We start from the raw sequence: 17112 nt of genomic DNA, 5'->3' as shown, positions 1-17112 counted from the left end.
TGTATCTGCATTTGTTGAAAAATAGGAATAAAACATATCCCTTTATTTTTTTTCTCACTTTTGTTCTCCTCTCTACTGCATTTTGTTGTTCAGCTTTGAATAGTTCAGTTTTGGGGAAGAATGTATCACTTAGGAAGAGTCTTGCTGAGAGGGATAAAGGATCACGTGCTTTGTTGTGGAGACTTCATTTTGTAAGCTGACTTATTGTCATGTGGCAGTTAAAAAATGAAGCTGAGAAAAATCAAATTAGATTTTCTTTTTCCTTGGAGATACATAACCGATATTCTGGAACTTGATCTCATCAAGGAATTTCATTGCTATTTGAAATTGAGCTTTCGTTTTTCTTAAGGAAATAGGGGATTAAATGTGGGATTAAAGTACAAATACACCTTGATTACTCAATTACTTAAAATCTGTGGGTGAGTTGAATATTTGTGACAGTGACTCATTTTCCATTTGCTTATATTATTGGTTCAGAAATCCCCTCTAATGAGATTGTAAAGAAATTTACAGGTTGTTAGAAAAAAATTATCCTTTGCTCTATGCTTTTGATGTAGCTTATTTATTTTATTGCTACTCACTTTAGATAGGCTAAGTATATTTCCTAATATACTTCTAGATTAACAAGCAATTAGTTTATACTCTGGAGTTTTTGATTATTGCAAAAGTCCATTTAACTTAAACCACCAGAGGTCTCTGAAGTTTCAGTGAATCATATATACTTCTCTAATCTCAACTAATAATGTGTAGGAAGCATCTATTTTTTTAAATGGTTGAGTCATTTTATAGAGTTTTAAGAAATTTTATTGCTGTGCTGAAAAGTGTAACATTTCATATTATGTCTTCTTTTCTTTTTTCTTTTTTTAATATATATTTTTTATTGTTGATAGTATTACAGATATTTTCCATTTCCTCTCTCCTGCTTATCCCCCCCTCATATTGTGTCTTCTTAATTGACAGTCTTAGTGATTTATAACAAACTTTCTTCTCATCTTTGGTGTTTGTCTTCTATAACATTGATATCATTCAAAACTCTGGATATTTTCTTTAAATTGACAAATTTCTGAGTAATACAATGTATCCCATTGGTTTAGTCTTGTTATGCTGTTGAGAGTGATTGTTCTGCAGATTTTCTTAGATGTGATTGTTTAAGAAATAGATTTTTAAGTCTCCTATGGTTTATCAGAATTGGAATTGATTGAGAGCCACGCTGCAAAAAGTCCAAAGGTTTCTTTCTTTCTTTTTTTTTAAATTGTTTTCAGGGAGGAAGGGAGAGAGAGATAGAAACATCAAGATGAGAAAGAATCATTGATTGGCTGCCTCCTGCATGCCCCCACTAGGGATCAAGCCCTCAACCCAGGCATGTGCCCTGACTGGGAATCGAACTGTGATCTCCTGGTTCAAAGGTTGATTCTCAACCACTGAGCCACACTGGCTGGGCAGTCCAAAGGTTTTTAAAGTCACATGTTCAGTAAAGCATATTAATGGTTAGTAAGCTTGTGTACTTTGTCAAGTCATCGACGTGATTAGGCTTCATAGCAGCTATCAATCAGCATTCTGTGAATATGACTAAGACTTAGTTCATTCACTCAGCTGAGTTCACTCTTTATTTATTTTTTAAAATATGCTTTTATTGATTTTAGAGAGAGGGGAAGGGAAGGGAGAGAGCGATAGAAACATTGATTGGCTGCCTCCTACACGCAACCACTGGGGATCCCGCCCACAATCGGGCCATGTTCCCTGGCCAGGAATTGAATCAGTGATCTCCTGGGTCGATGCTCAACCACTGAGCAACACCAGGTGTGCTGAGTTCACTTTTTATTTTTTTTTTATTTTTATTTTTTTAAATAATTAAATCTTTATTGTTCAGATTATTACATTTGTTCCTCTTTTCCCCCCCATAACTCCCCTCCTCCCAGTTCCCACCCCACCCTCCGCCCTCACTCCCCACCCACTGTCGTCATCCATAGGTGCACGATTTTTGTCCAGTCTCTTCCTGCATCTCCCGCACCCTTTTCCTCCCCAAGAATAGTCAGTCCATTCCCTTTCTATGTCCCTGATTCTTTTATAATCACCAGTTCATTCTGTTCATCAGATTATTTATTCACTTGATTCTTAGATTCACTTGTTGATAGATGCGTATTTGTTGTTCATAATTTGTATCTTTACCTTTTTCTTCTTCTTCCTCTTCTTAAAGGATACCTTTCAGCATTTCATATAATACTGGTTTGGTGGTGATTAACTCCTTTAGCTTTTCCTTATCTGTGAAGCTCTTTATCTGACCTTCAATTCTGAATGATAGCTTTGCTGGATAAAGTACTCTTGGTTGTAGGTTCTTGGTATTCATCACTTTGAATATTTCTTGCCACTCCCTTCTGGCCTGCAAAGTTTCTGTTGAGAAATCAGCTGACAGTCGTATGGGTATTCCCTTGTAGGTAACTGAGTTTCTTTCTCTTGCTGCTTTTAAGATTCTCTCTTTGTCTTTTGCTCTTGGCATTTTAATTATGATGTGTCTTGGTGTGGTCCTCTTTGGATTCCTTTTGTTTGGGGTTCTCTACGCTTCCTGAACTTGTAAATCTATTTCTTTCACCAAGTAGGGGAAGTTTTCTGCCATTATTTCTTCAAATAGGTTTTCAATATCTTGCTGTCTCTCATCTTCTGGCACCCCTATAATTCTGATGTTGGTACGCTTGTAGCTGTCCCAGAGGCTCCTCACACTATCTTCACACTTCCGGATTCTTTTTTCATTTTGCTTTTCCGGTTGGGTGTTTTTTGCTTCCTCGCATTTCAAATCTTTGACTTGATTCTTGCGCTCCTCTGGTCTGCTGTTGGGAGTCTGTATAATATTCTTTATTTCAGTCAGTGTATGCTTACTTTCTAGTTGGTCCTTTATCACACCATCGAGGGTCTCATTAGATTTCCTGTACATCTCATCAAGTTTATCGACAGCCTCTAGAAGCCTCTTGAGAGACCTCAAAAGTGTGGTTTTGAATTCTATATCCAGTAGCCTGATTTCCTCCGGTTCTGTCCTTTGTGGCCTGTTTCTTTGTCTTGGCATTTTTTTATGCTTCGCTGTGTCGATAGAGTGGCTTTCCGTGTTAAGTGTCCCAATTACCTGAGGTAGACACTCTTGGTGCACCCCCTTGTGGTCTCTGTGAGCAGTCTTGTAGTCAAGCCTTGATTGTTGTAGGTAATTACTACTTGACCTCCAGGCCAACTGGCTGTGAGAATCAGCTGTGTTTGCAGTGGGAGAACTTCTGTCCTCTAGGGAGGTGCGAATCTAGCCTTTGCCTGAGGCTATCCGGCAAATGGCTCTGTGCAGGGCTTGGGCGGGGCAGGTCCCACAGGATCAACAGAGCGGAGGAGGGAGCAGTTATGGCTGCTCTCAGTCTGTCTCCAGGGGCTCTGCCTCTCTGTCCCAGCAACCGCTGCAAACCTCGGAGGGACCGAAGCCAGACAGTCCCGCTTCTCCTGTTTGAGTCTGGGTCCCTAGAGACTCGCCCGGATCTGGAGCTCAGAGTCTGAGGCTCCCTCCGGATTGAAACAGTCAACTGCGCCCTCAGCCACCAGCCCGCGCCGCGCGCACTCCGCACCTTAGTATTTTACTTCAGCACTGCGCCTCCTCTGATTCTCGGTTCCTCCTAGTTGTAGAACTTCCACTCAGCCAGCCTTCCTGTGGTTCTGGATGATGTCCGTTCCGTCTTTTAGTTGTATTTTTGAAGTGGTTGTTCGAGGCAGCAAACTCCCGCGTTAACCTATGCCGCCATCTTGGTTTCTGAGTTCACTTTTTAAAAGACTCTTATTATGCTATAGAAACGACTCATAGACTGCCTCATTATATTTCCTTCCTCAGGATGTATCATCCCCTCTCAGTCTGCTTTACTGGCATGACTGCAGCTCATTCAGAAGGAATCTTTTTACCATCCTATTTTTATTTACTTATTTTATTAGTTGGGATTAAGTTCAGCTGCCAGTCACAGAGATTCAAATTAACAAAGGCTTTACAAAGATAGAAGTTTATTTCTCTTTTATGTGAAACTTGAGAGATAGGCTGTGTTCCACACAGCTGTCAGAATCCGAGACTTTTTCATCAGATCATTCCATTGTCCCTTGGATGTGATCCTTGTCCTCATGGCCCAAGAGGCCATTATATCTATACGTCAGGCAACAGGAAAGGGTCAAAGAAGAAAGGAGCAAAAGATACATATCTCTTGTCCTTTACGGAAGATTCTTTGAAGCTGCCACATCAATTTTTCCACTTGTTCCCCATTGATTAGAACTTAGACACATGGCCATACTTAGCTACTAAGGGAGGGAGGAACATGTTTTTATTCTGGGTAGCTACAATCTACTATGGAAGAAGGGACAATGTATAAGAGGAACAGATGGGAATCTGTCACACCATGATTTCTGTTTCTTACAGTCATTGAGTGGAATAAATTTCAACAGTTTTATCCCAATTTTAGCATAGTGTCTTTAGGATATTATTGATAAGAACTTTGATGAGGGTAGACTAAGATTAGGGGAAACAAAGAGAACTGACATGATCTGTGTGTCAGCATATTCGCATAGCTCTTCTCTTTTTTGAATTTCCATGTATCAGTTTGGAGTTTATTTTCTCACTAGTTACTATAGTTTCTTTTATCATTTGGGTCAAAGGGACAGCTGACTGGCGGTCATGTTTATGGAAGATCCTTCCAGGCTTCAAAAAAAGTCCGGGCATCAGAAACCTAGACTGATGAAAAAGTATAATTTGTATTACCTTTTATAAGTCTGATGCCTAACTCACCACTTTAGAAAGGTGTGTGCTCTTAATGCATCAGAGTATTGAAATAGGAGTCACAAAATAATGAGAGGAAGGTGAGTGTGGGAGCAGTTACAGGAAAAAAAATGATACAAACTTTGTTAAATAGAAAAGTTTTCCTAGGAATGTAGGGCATTTAGGACAGGATACTACCCATAGAAACAGAACATGAAACCTTGAGAAGTTGGGATCCCTGGAAAAGAAATGAACACTAAGACCAGCTATGGGATTAACAGGGTTTTGTATAATGAAAAGAAATGGGATGACACTTCTACCTTGCTTTTCCAGTGGATGGAGAAATAATATTCTCAACTCTTCATGATCCAAATGTGTTTTTGAGGCTAATGAATCAAATCTAAGGTTGGAATTTTGGGGGGAAAAAAAGAAAAAAGAATAGAGAGGACAAGTTCCTTCTTTTCAGTTGTCTAAATGAGCTCAGTGAGTTCCTGTGGCATTGACTGACTTCAGCACTTGAATTTCAGGGATGACTGAACTGGTTGGCTTGACCATAATGCAGTCTAACAGGACATCTGGAAACATTTGACCCAATTCCAAGGAACAGTGGGCATGTCCATGGATATCACATTGATGTCATTCATGCCTTTTATCTCAGAGAAAGATTTTTGTGAATGAGGTATTATGGTTGACACATTTTTTATGTACATAGAGTGTGTGTGTGTGTATGTATGTGTATATATACATGTATGAAATATATATATAGTCACCTAGGGTTTAGTCAGGGTTCTCCAGAGAAACAGAACAAACAGGGTAACATATAGATAAGATGAGAATTATTGTAGGAATTGGTTCGTATAGTTATGGAGGCCTAGAAATCCATTTTCTGCTATCTATAAGCTAGAGAACCAGGAAAGCCAGTGTTAGAATTCAGTGCTAGTTAGAAGACCTGGGAACCAGGGGAGCCAATGGTATAATTCTCAGTCTGAGGCCAAAGACTTAAGAACCAAGAGCTCCCATGTCTGAGGGTTAAGATGGATGTCCCACCCAGCTCAAGGAAGGAGAGAGAGAGAATTCACTCTTCCTCCTTCTTTTTGTATTATTTGGGTCCTCAATGGATTTGATAATGCCTGCTCACATTGTTGAAAGCACATCTTCTTTACTTAGTTAGCTAATTCAAATGCTAATCTTTCCAAAAACACCCTCACAGACACACCCCAAAATAATAGTTTACCATCTGTCTGGGCATCCCTTAGCCCAGTCAAGTTGACACACAAAATAAATCATCGCAGTGACTTTTTTCTTCCTGTGCTTTATAAATTTTAATTGAGATCTCACATGATCTTTGTTATCTTCTCTCATGGAAAGTAGATTTTTGGCTGTTCATCCTTTTGCTGAGGAGAAAGAGCTCTGAAGTTTGCAACTTTTTCCAGGAATTTCAATTCCCTCCCTGCCTTGTATGGAGCTAAGACTTTTCTTCTGTATCGTGTGATCATTAAATGCCGAGGCTGACCACCAGACCCTGAGCGACAGATGAATAGATTACTCCAACATAACATTTGCTGTGAAAGAGAGGGCTAAGGGACTGCCTGTCTAAAGGAACCAGACAACCTCGATTGCCTGCCTCATTAGGCTTTTATTGTAGCAGCAGTTTGAGATAAAGTTTATCTTTTAGATGCAATCAGTAGGGTAAGTAATATTGGAAGGACACATGTGTTTGCTGTGTCCTTTAAGCAAGGACACCCAAAGATTAAGCATAAGGATTCCGTAAACACCCGGGGTTCTGCACGTGCACAGACTTGTGTGGAAAGGTCAAGGGATAACTAGGGGCACCATCTTTGGCACTCCCTAAGTTGGAATTCTGATAAACAGGGTGGGCGGCCTTCCGCACACTTCTCTTTTCTCGGAAAGTTTGTCCTCCTTACAAACTTTCCAACCAAGTCTCGTGTGCTCCCCAACAGTTAAAACCCACTGATTTTCAGCTCTCTTTGATTTTTTAACCCCCTTGCTTTTTTGTGAACTTAGCTATTTATTTAGAAGGTTATGTTTTATTTATCCAACATTTCTAAATATCTTTTAAGGGAGATTTTTATGTCTCTTTAGGCCACCTTGTCCTCAGAAGCTCAAGTTTCCAGTTACTTTAATTCATACAGTATTATTAAAGTTATTCTGTACTGGATGGAGAAAAAAATATATAATTCAAAAGGAAAACAGCCTTATATCAATATTTTTCATTGTAAAAATATATGCTGTTTTATATGGTAAATGGTGATGATGCTTGAAATACTATCAGTAGGATACAGAGGTTCAAAATATATGAATCAAAACTAATTACAACTACAGACCACCATGACACAAAAATTACAATAGTGATATTTTGTATGTACTAACTTTAAAGGGAATCTAGAATTTAATTGTTATTTTCATTTCAAATGCTCTTTCAAGAATTATATCATTTTAGATGATGTGACATGATGCTTATTATACTTGTTAATTTGTGTTTAATAAAAGTCCTTTGAGTAAAAATTTTGATAGATTATAGCTCAAGGCAAAAATTAACCTAGATCGTGGTCGGCAAACCGCGGCTCATTAGCCACATGTGGCTCTTTGGCTCCTTTAGTGTGGCTCTTCCACAAAATACCACGTGGGGGCACGCACATACAGTGCGATTGAAACTTTGTGGCCCATGCGCATAAGTTGGTATTTTGTGGAAGAGCCGGTATTTTGTGGAAGAGCCACACTGAAGGGGCCAAAGAGCTGCATGTGGCTTGTGAGCCATGGTTTGCCGAGCCGCAGTTTGCCGACCACTGACCTAGATGTTTCTGTATAATTCAGAAAAGGAGGAACCATTTAACTGGAAAACTCTGTGATTATTTGAATTCTCTTATGCAATTTGATTATTAAATTAGAATAAGGAAAGTTGTGAAAGAAAATGAAACTAAAAGAGAGAAATAAGAATGGGAAATAGTTAGTCACCATGAAGGAGGATGTGACAAACCCATTGGGTTGGTGCAGTGGTTGTGTCTTTCCATTTACCACTCTAGAAGTGCATCTGAATTAACAGTGCTATTTCCCTGTCAATTTGGCTGGTTATTGGCAGTAAAACTGACATTACTTGGACTTAATTAGAATTGGTTAAGGATTCTTGTCCCCATTTTTTTTTTAAAAAGATAAATTTGGAGAGGGGAGAACTAGAATCTGATTTCACGATTATTTCCTGAAATGACCAACAGAAAAGAAACTCCTCACCTCATCTTTTTTTCTTTTCTTTACTAGTGTGCCTTTACTCTTACAATGATATTTGTTTAGCATTTCAGTATTTATACTATAGATTAAGGGAGGAGAAGAGAGCAAAACATGTGCATGAAAGTGATTATTAAAATGCCTAAATTCCCAGGGGACACAGGGGAAATTTTGACTACAGCTGCTTCATTCCTATAATGGCTGATCAGGGATGCAAATCATGACCAAATTTATACAAATTTGATGGGCTGTTTGTTATTGCTAAAGTCCTAGGTTCAAGTTTTAATATTCAGATGCGGAGAAAAGGATGGAAACTGGTGTTCATGAGTAATTAATATTAGACTCCTAAATGAAAAATTAGAAAAAATATATTATTTGTGTAACTCAGTCCAGGTGTTTTTATATGTTTTCTCACTTGACCTTCAATACTCCCACATGGTAGGTATCTTTATCCCCAAGACACATGGAGGTATATAACTTCAGTTCATTGACGATGATACTTGTACTAGAATTAATTTCCATTGATTCTTGTTCCATTTTCTATATAGGATGCTGATTACTGGCTCAATTCCCAATTAATAAAGAAACATACTGATCACAGTGTAGCCACCAAATCAAAGTAATTTGATTTATGGTCCCAATTAAATGAGAAAGGATAAACACATAGGTCAATGCAATAGAATACAGAGTCCAGAAATAGAGTTACATATACATGGTCATTTGATTTCAACAAAGATGCAAAGGTGATTCAATGGAGGAAGGGTAGTCTTTTCACGAAATGGGAGCAAAGAAACATTTGTAATTAAAAGTGACTCCTAGAAGTTACTGCAAAGATAACAGTTACCTCTAAGGGGGAAGATTAGAGAATGCAATTGGGAAGGGGGATACAGGAGCTTCAAAAATAGTGTTTAATTCTTCAGCTGGGTGATTGGGCACTGAGTATTTTTATTCTTTTTTAAAAATACATTTTTATTAATTTCAGAAAGAAAGGGAGAGGAAGAGAGAGATAGAAACATCAATGATGAGAGAGAATCATTGATCGGCTGCCTCCTGCATACCCCCTACTGGGAGTCAGGCCCGCATCCCGGGCATGTACCCTTGACTGGAATCAAACCCAGGACCCTTCAGTCCGCAGGCTGATGCTCTATCCACTGAGCCAAATCAGTTAGGGCAGATATTTTATTTTTAAGACACTCTCAAATATGTTTATTTAGTCTTTGCATCCTGAGAGACAGATATAATCATTTCTACTTTTTACATAGGAGGAAGCTGAGATTCAGGAAAATAAAACAAGTTACTAAAGGTCAAGAAGTGAACACTCTTTTCAGTAATAAACATCCATACTCTTTCTTTTTTTAAATATATATTTTATTGATTTTTTTACAGAGAGGAAGGGAGAGGGATAGAGAGTTAGAAACATCGATGAGAGAGAAACATCGATCAGCTGCCTCCTGCACACCTCCTACTGAGGATGTGCCCGCAAGCAAGGTACATGCCCTTGACCGGAATCGAACCTGGGACCTTTCAGTCTGCAGGCCAACGCTCTATCCACTGAGCCAACCGGTTAGGGCCATCCATACTCTTTCCACAAATTCTTTCCATATCTCTTGGAGTTATAATTTAGCAGAAACTAATCCCACATCCCAATGGAAGAAAAGGGTTCAGAAAGAGGTCTTTGAAATATGTTTTAAAAAACTAAACTTAGCTCTAGCCAGTGTGGCTCAGTTGGTTGGGCATGGTCCCATACACCAAAAGGTTGCTGGTTTGATTCCCAGAAAGGGCATATGCCCAGAAAGGGCATATGCTCAATCCTCGATAAGGGGGCATGTAGGAGGCAGCTGATCAACATTCCACTCTCACATTGATGTTTCTATTTCTGTCTCTTTCTCCTTTCCTTTCTCTCTAAAAATCAATAAAAATATTTAAACACACACACACACACAAATACAAGCCCAGCCAGTGTGCCTCAGTGGTTGAGCATTGACCTATGAACCACGAGGTCATAGTTTGATTCCCGGTCAGGGAACATGCCCCGGTTTTGGGCTCAATTCCTAGGGTGGGGTGTACAGGAGGCAGCCAGTGATCAATGATTCTCATCATTGATATTTCTATCTCTTCCTCTCCCTCTTCCTTTCTCTCTGCAGGCAATAAAAATCTTTAAAAAACACACAAAAAAACTAAAAACTAAATATAGTGAGGAAAATATCCTGTTTTGGATACTTGATCATTAATTATTCTGGAGACGGACTTAGAAATGAAGAGAATTTTTCCTCTTTCACATTCAACCACAAATAGAAAGCCTTTTGCACTCTTAAGGATTAAGTGTCTGAGCTCATTATTCTGAATAAATGAAGGTCAATAAATACCTCCTGCATAAGAATTTGTCATACCTTTTAAAGATTTCAAGTGTTGAATGGTCATCTTTAAAACTAAGTGTTCAGTCCATGGGCTTGCACTGAGGGATCATGGCAGACAGGTTACTCATTTTATCTCTGCTCTGCTTTTCGGTTTATTTATGAGCTTCTCTGAAGGACTTCATTTTTACTTGTTCACCATCTTCCATTTGGGGTGGATCTGAATCACTTCCTTTTATTTTCTTGGAAACTGTCACATGCAGGCTGATAGATAGAGCCAGTAGCTGCGGGTTTTGTCCCTGGGCTCATGATTAGAAACCATGGAAGCAATGCTCTGGTTGTTTTCTATCAACACTGTACCTCTCACTGCAGCCTCCTCTTCCGCCGCCATCTCAAGAGCCATTGGTTGGCTGTGCAGCTCCAGGGCTGGCAGCATGGAGAGGCCCGGATCTGCCCACTGCCATCCCAGTTATTGACCCAGGAGCGAGGGTGGAGGTTGGGACTCTGCCTGGTGCCACAGCAGCCAGCACCTACCTACTTGACTCCTGCGGGGGACTACAGAGTATGCAGACTGGGGTTCACCTGCCGGTGGGTCTGACAAAGGGCAGATATTTTATATTCTGACTTTGTTTTTTACTTTTTCTGGTGTTGACATCAAGTTTTAACATGATTTTAAACCTTTGTGTTTTAGTACTTTGTACAAGGACAGAGGCAGATAAGGAGATGTGCAGGTTTTCAGTGAGACTGCCAAAATAATTTAATAATCAGATAGTAAGTGATAATGAAAGGAGAACCCTCATTGATTAAGGCCAGGCAGTTTATTTGACTTCTGCACTCTTAAGGATTAAGAGGAAATAATTAGAGCTCGGGGAGTGGAGGGAGTAGAAACTTAGGTGGGAGGCCTGTCACAGAAGGGGAAGTAGGTTGGTGGGAGTGGAGGGAAGGGCAAGTATTTAAAATTGAATGAAAATAAGTAGTAATAATACATATTGCTGGCGCCTGAAGGAAAAACCCTCACTGGTTATATTTCTGTCAGACTTGTTACAAGAAGTTTTCAAGGGAGAATAAATGTTAGTTTTTTAGTTTGCTTTAAGAAATGGATAACTTCCAGTTTGACTTTGTCTTCTCATTGTCACCTGCTTTGCTAACATTATCACTTGTGGCTGAAATACAGGCTGTTGAGTTTAGCCAAATGGTTGGCTCTTAATTATGCCTGAGAATAGAATTCTCCCTGGCACCAGCAATTTAGGTTTGTCAAAATGTGTTAATAGTGTTAAATATTACACTTAAAGGATGTGCTCTTGTTTTACTGCAATATTTAATGCTGATGCTAACCATCAAGAGTTAGTACAGCCCTACCTGGTTTGGCTCAGTGGGTGGAGTGTCAGCCTGTGGACTGAAGGATCCCAGGTTCGATTCCGGTCAAGGGCACATGCCCAAGTTGTGGACTTGATCCCTGGTGGGGGATGTGCGGAGGGGCAGCCGATTGGTGGTTCTCTCTATCGCTGAGGTTTCTATCTCTCTCTCCCTCTCCCTTCCTCTCTGCAATCAATAAAAATATATTAAAAAAAAAAAAAGAGCTGAGAAGCCTGACACTAAGGAGAAGAAAGCTGAAGCCAAGAAGGCTGATGTGACCTGGAAAGTATTATGCTAAGTGAAAAAAGCCAATCAGTGAAAGACAAGTACTAAAAGTGGAATCTAATGAACAAAATAAACTAACAAAGTGGAATCAGACTCATGGATACAGAGAACAGGCTGATAGCTGTCAGAGGGGCAGAGGTTGGGGGCTGGTGAGAAGGGTAAAGGGATTAAGCAAAGAAAAACAAAAAAAGAAGGACTCATGGACACAGACAACAATATGGTGATTGCCAGAGGAAGAGGGTAAAGGAAGGATAAGTGGTGATGGAAGGAGACTTGACTTGGGGTGGTAAACGCACAATACACTATGCAGATGATGTATTGTAGAATTGTATACCTGAAACCTGTATAATTTTATTAATGTCACCCCAATAAATTTAAATTTTTAAAAAGGAAGGCTGATGCTGGTGGCTAGATTAAGAAAGATAACCTCAAGAGCAACATGCCTAAGGAGGGGAAGTCCCACTGCAGCCGAAACCCTGTCCAGGTCAGAGGAATTTGCAGGTATTCCTGATTGGCTATGTACTCCTGAAAGGCCATGTACGAGAGGAAGTATTGAGCAGCTAAATCCAGTACTGAAAGGAAAAAGGAAAAGGTTCTTGCTACTGTCATAGAACCAGAATGGTGGTATCTAAGTGGTAAAATTTTGCAAAATGTCTAGATATTATCTTACTGAAGCTGTTGAGCCATGGCAAGAAACCCTTTAGTCAGCATGTGAGAAAACTGTGGGCTAGCATTACTTCTTTGACCCTTCTGATCATCCTCACTGGGCACCACAGAGGCAAGGGGGTGATTTTCTTGAAGCAGCTGAGCAGTGCTTGCTACTTGTGACTGGGCCCCTGTCCCTCAATCGAATTCCTCATTGCCACCTCCACCAAAATTGATACCAGTGGTATGAAAATCCTTAAACATTTCACTGATGCTTACTTCAAGAAGAACAAGCCAGTTCCTGCCCAGGTAGCTCAGTTGGTTAGAGTGTCATCCTGATACACCAAGATTGTGGGTTTGATCTCCAGTCAGGGCACATACAAGAATCAACCAATGGCCTGGCTGGTGTGGCTCAGTGGTTGAGTGTCAACCCAGGAACCAAGAGGTCGCTGGTTCAATTCCTGGTCAAGGCACATACCTGACTTGTGGACTTGATCCCAAGGCATATATGTATAGGAGGCAGCCGATTGATGATTTCCTCTCTCATCGATGTTTCTTTCTCTCTATCCTTCTCCCTTCCTCTCTCTCTAAAAAAATAATAAATAAAAAAATATTAAAAAGAAAAGAATCAACCAACGAATGCATAGATAAATGAAACAACAAATCGATGTTTCGCTATCTCCCCCTTCCTCTCTCTAAAGTCAATAAATAAAAATTAAAAAGAAGAAGCTGTGCATGTACAAGCCCAGACACCAGGAGGGTGAGATCTCTGACACAGAAAGTAAAATACAAGATTACAGTGCGGTACAAGGTTGATCAGAAAGCTGCGGACTTGAAAATTCTGCCAAAAATCAAAGCTGTTCCTCAGTTCCAGGGCTCTACTGGGCTCTAAACTTTGCCTTTCTAGCTTTTCATACTCTGCTCTGTGTTGCTCTTGCAAATGGAATTTATTCCTATAAACTGGTGTTCTAAATTTCTTATAAAGAACCTAATTAAATACCTGGTCTGTTAAAATTATTTTTTAAAATATTCAGTTTTATGACATCTCAAAAAGGCTTATTTGACCTTTTTTGTAGTTAGGTAAAAATATGCCACCATTAGTTGTTTTCTTTTTTTTTTTAAATATATTTTATTGATTTTTTACAGAGAGGAAGGGAGAGAGATAGAGAGTTAGAAACATTGATGAGAGAGAAACATCGATCAGCTGCCTCCTGCACATCTCCCACTGGGGATGTGCCCGCACCCAGGTACATGCCCTTGACCGGAATTGAACCTGAGACCTTTCGGTCCGCAGGCCGACGCTCTATCCACTGAGCCAAACGGTTTCAGCTGTTTTCTAAATGGTTTTCTATTCTTTAGTTGGTAACCATTATTTTTATACACATTTTATCTTATTTGTATTCTTTTAAATGGTCTACATAGGCTCTGTAGTTGTAACTGGCCTACATCTAGATTAGACAAGCCAAGATTTATATCTAAAGTATTTTATCTTAAATTTTGTAGTCTCTTCCAAGCACAAACTTAGGTAAACCTGAGGTAGGAAAAATGACATCAGAATAATTCCATTTATCATTGATAATTAAGGCCTTTTGTCTATATGGTTCAGAGAGCTACAAGAACATTATCTCATAATTCTCAAATGACTATGAAGTGAGCAGGCAAGTATGATTATCCTAATTTATAAATGTAGTTTGTGGTCTTTAAAAGGTTAGAGAGCTGCTTCACATAAATTAAAAGCAAAAGTAGAGATGAATTTTAAAAACTGGCTTTTAATCTTTCTAGATCACTGTAAGTCCACAATTGCTCTTTTTAGAACTGTAAGGATTATTATAATGTAGTTTGACATTTTTTCTAGTTCAGAGATAAAAACATGAAATGGTAATTTCAGTCTGTTCTGATTATTGCATTTTATGCTGAACTAAATATTTCTGATGGGTGCTTAATAATTAATGATAATGGTCCCTCTTATAAAAATATTTACAAGTTTACAGAGAACAGTGTACACTATTTTTATTATTTATCACCTAAATGTCCTTAGTGTGCATAACATTTTGTTATTAAAGGTTCACCAGGCCCTAGCTTGTTTGGCTCAGTGGATAGAGTGTTGGCCATGAAGGGTCCTGGGTTTGATTCCAGTCAAGGGCACGTACGTTGGTTGCAGGCTTGATCACTGGTCCTGGTCAGGGCATGTGGAAGGCAAACAATCGATGTGTCTCTCTCACATCAATGTCTCTCTCTCTCTCTCTCTCTCTCTCTCTCTCTTTCTCTCTTTCTTTCTCTCTCTCTCTCCCCCTCCCTACCACTCTCTCTAAAAATTAATGGAAAAATATCCTCGGATGATGATTAACAACAACAACAAAAAACGGTTCACCAGGACTACACAGTATAGCTAGCATTCAAAGATAATTTAGGTTCATATTAATTTTGTTAACTTTTGAATAGAGACATAACTATATATGAATGTGTTATTCTTACTTCAATCATATTTCTTCTTCTCATTTCCTGTTTCAGTTAATGGCATCTTATAACCCAGACTGGAAATATCAGTGATTGTCATTATTTTTCTCTCCCTTACCTCTAATCCATTTGGTTGCCTACGCCTGTATGTCTACAGTATTTTATGTGCCCATTCATTCATTCATTAATTCATTTCCATGGCCATTGCCCTAAATCAGGTCTCTTCTACTGGGCTCTAAACTTTGCCTTTCTAGTTTTTCATACTGCTTCCTGCAATACACACTTGACCATTGATCTCCTCTCAAATGACTTCCATTACCGAAAGTCCTAATGCCTTATTATAAAATATCACCTTGACTGTATTTCATCCTAGCTCTCCTTCCATTAGACTAGACTAGATTGTTATACAATCTCTGTACTACTTTTGTACTTTTGCTGTTCTGTTCTCTCTACTCTGAAATATCCCTTCCTCTATTTCTTCCTGTAAAAATTCTTGAACAGATACCATTTCCTTCATGAATCTTTTTAATTCCTCCTGTCGGACTTAAAATCTCCCTTGTGTATACATTCACAATACCAGGATTAAACTGTTTCGATTCCTCTTTGACATTTTTCTTTTGAATTGTCATTTATTGTGTATATACATCTCTTCTGTACTACCATGAGCTTGTTGTGGGTTGAGACTGTATATAGAGCACAGTTATATCTTAATAACTTTGCATTAACTTTTACTTTGCTTTCAACTTTTACTTGAATTCTATAATTCATTGAGCAGATCAATTGAGCAATTTTAAGAATTGATTCATCTTCATACTAACCCTAAATAATGACTAGAAAGAATAATTTTGTTTCATAGATGGTAACAGCTCAGGAAAAACTTGCTATGTTCATGTTTTCTGAGATCAACAATGTAGGTAGAAATGGAATATTTATTGTCCACAATAAATCATTCTTAAATAATACAAATTTTAAAGTTGTATATATTCTACCTGTATTCTTTTTTTATGAAGTTGTTGTGGGACATTAATACAGGCTTACAGGATTCAAAACATCCCTTAGTTTGTTCCATTCTATGTCCTTCCTACCAGCCACTCATTCATCATTTAGAAGTACCTGCTATGTTCCAGGTACAATTTTAGGTACTAGAGATACAACTATAAACAAATATAGTCTGTCTTCTAGGTTCAGGAAACAGTCATATAAAGAAGGCAAATATATACAATATAGTAGTAGTAGAATGAGAGTTGTACAAAATGCGAAGAAAACACAAAATATCTATTTCTATATAATTGTTAGAATCTGGGTGAAATTACTTGCTTTGAGTTTAAATTTCTATTTAAATTCTTGTCTGTTATCTTCCTTGCCTATGGTAATTTGGTTTAGAGGTTTGTATTTTGGGTTTTAGATTACACAGTGATTTATAAATATTAAACCTAAATAGAATTTATTAAACTTAAATAGAATTTTTTGGAGTAAATGTGTTATTCATGCTAAATAATATATAAGTTCTTAGAAAAAATCATATGAACATCACATATTTTAAATTTTAATACATTTTCAGCATTAGAGGATTATTTAAAAGACAATGAAGGAAACCAAGATGGTGGCATAGGTAAACACCTGAAATTGCTGCCTCGCACAACCACTTCAAAAATACAACTAAAAGACAAAACGGACATCATCCAGAACCACAGGAAGGCTGGCTGAGTGGAAATTCTACAACTAGAAGGAAGAGAAAAGCACACTGAGACTCAGAGGAGGTGTGGAAGTAAAGTGCAGAGGTACGGAGGTGCACGTGGAAAGGGCTGGCAACTGAGGATGCAGTTGTCTTTTTCAATCGGGGGGGAGGCACAAGCTCCTGACTGCTCTGAACTCCAGTTCCAGGCGAGTCTCTGGGGACCCAGAATCATACCGGGAGAAACTGGGCTGTCTGGCAGCAGGCGGAACTTGAGGGCAGCTTTCTCTCAGAGGTGCTTGCAGTGATTACCGCAGGACACTGAGACCTGGGGCCTC

The 17112-nt window shown here is 38.8% G+C and overlaps 1 protein-coding gene and 1 pseudogene across 4 annotated transcripts in view; both read left to right on the top strand.

Moving 5' to 3' along the window:
- COMMD1 (copper metabolism domain containing 1) overlaps nucleotides 1-17112 on the top strand; it is a 72485-nt gene that overhangs the window by 29903 nt on the left and 25470 nt on the right. The window contains exon 3 of one of the 4 annotated variants that reach the window (XM_023746471.1): nucleotides 16661-16811. The exons of the other annotated variants lie outside the window; for them this stretch is intronic. Coding sequence (XP_023602239.1) covers nucleotides 16661-16666 — 6 coding nt within the window. The 3' untranslated portion in view covers nucleotides 16667-16811. Of the gene's footprint in view, nucleotides 1-16660; nucleotides 16812-17112 lie in introns of those variants that run through there. 4 annotated transcript variants of the gene reach the window in all.
- LOC106695032 lies at nucleotides 10468-13534 on the top strand (annotated as a pseudogene).

The sequence above is a fragment of the Myotis lucifugus genome, unplaced genomic scaffold (assembly GCF_000147115.1).
Source record: "Myotis lucifugus unplaced genomic scaffold, Myoluc2.0 scaffold_6, whole genome shotgun sequence".
NCBI lineage: Eukaryota > Metazoa > Chordata > Mammalia > Chiroptera > Vespertilionidae > Myotis > Myotis lucifugus.
The sequence above is the reverse complement of the archived record's forward strand: the minus strand, read 5'-3'. Positions and strand labels throughout refer to the sequence as shown.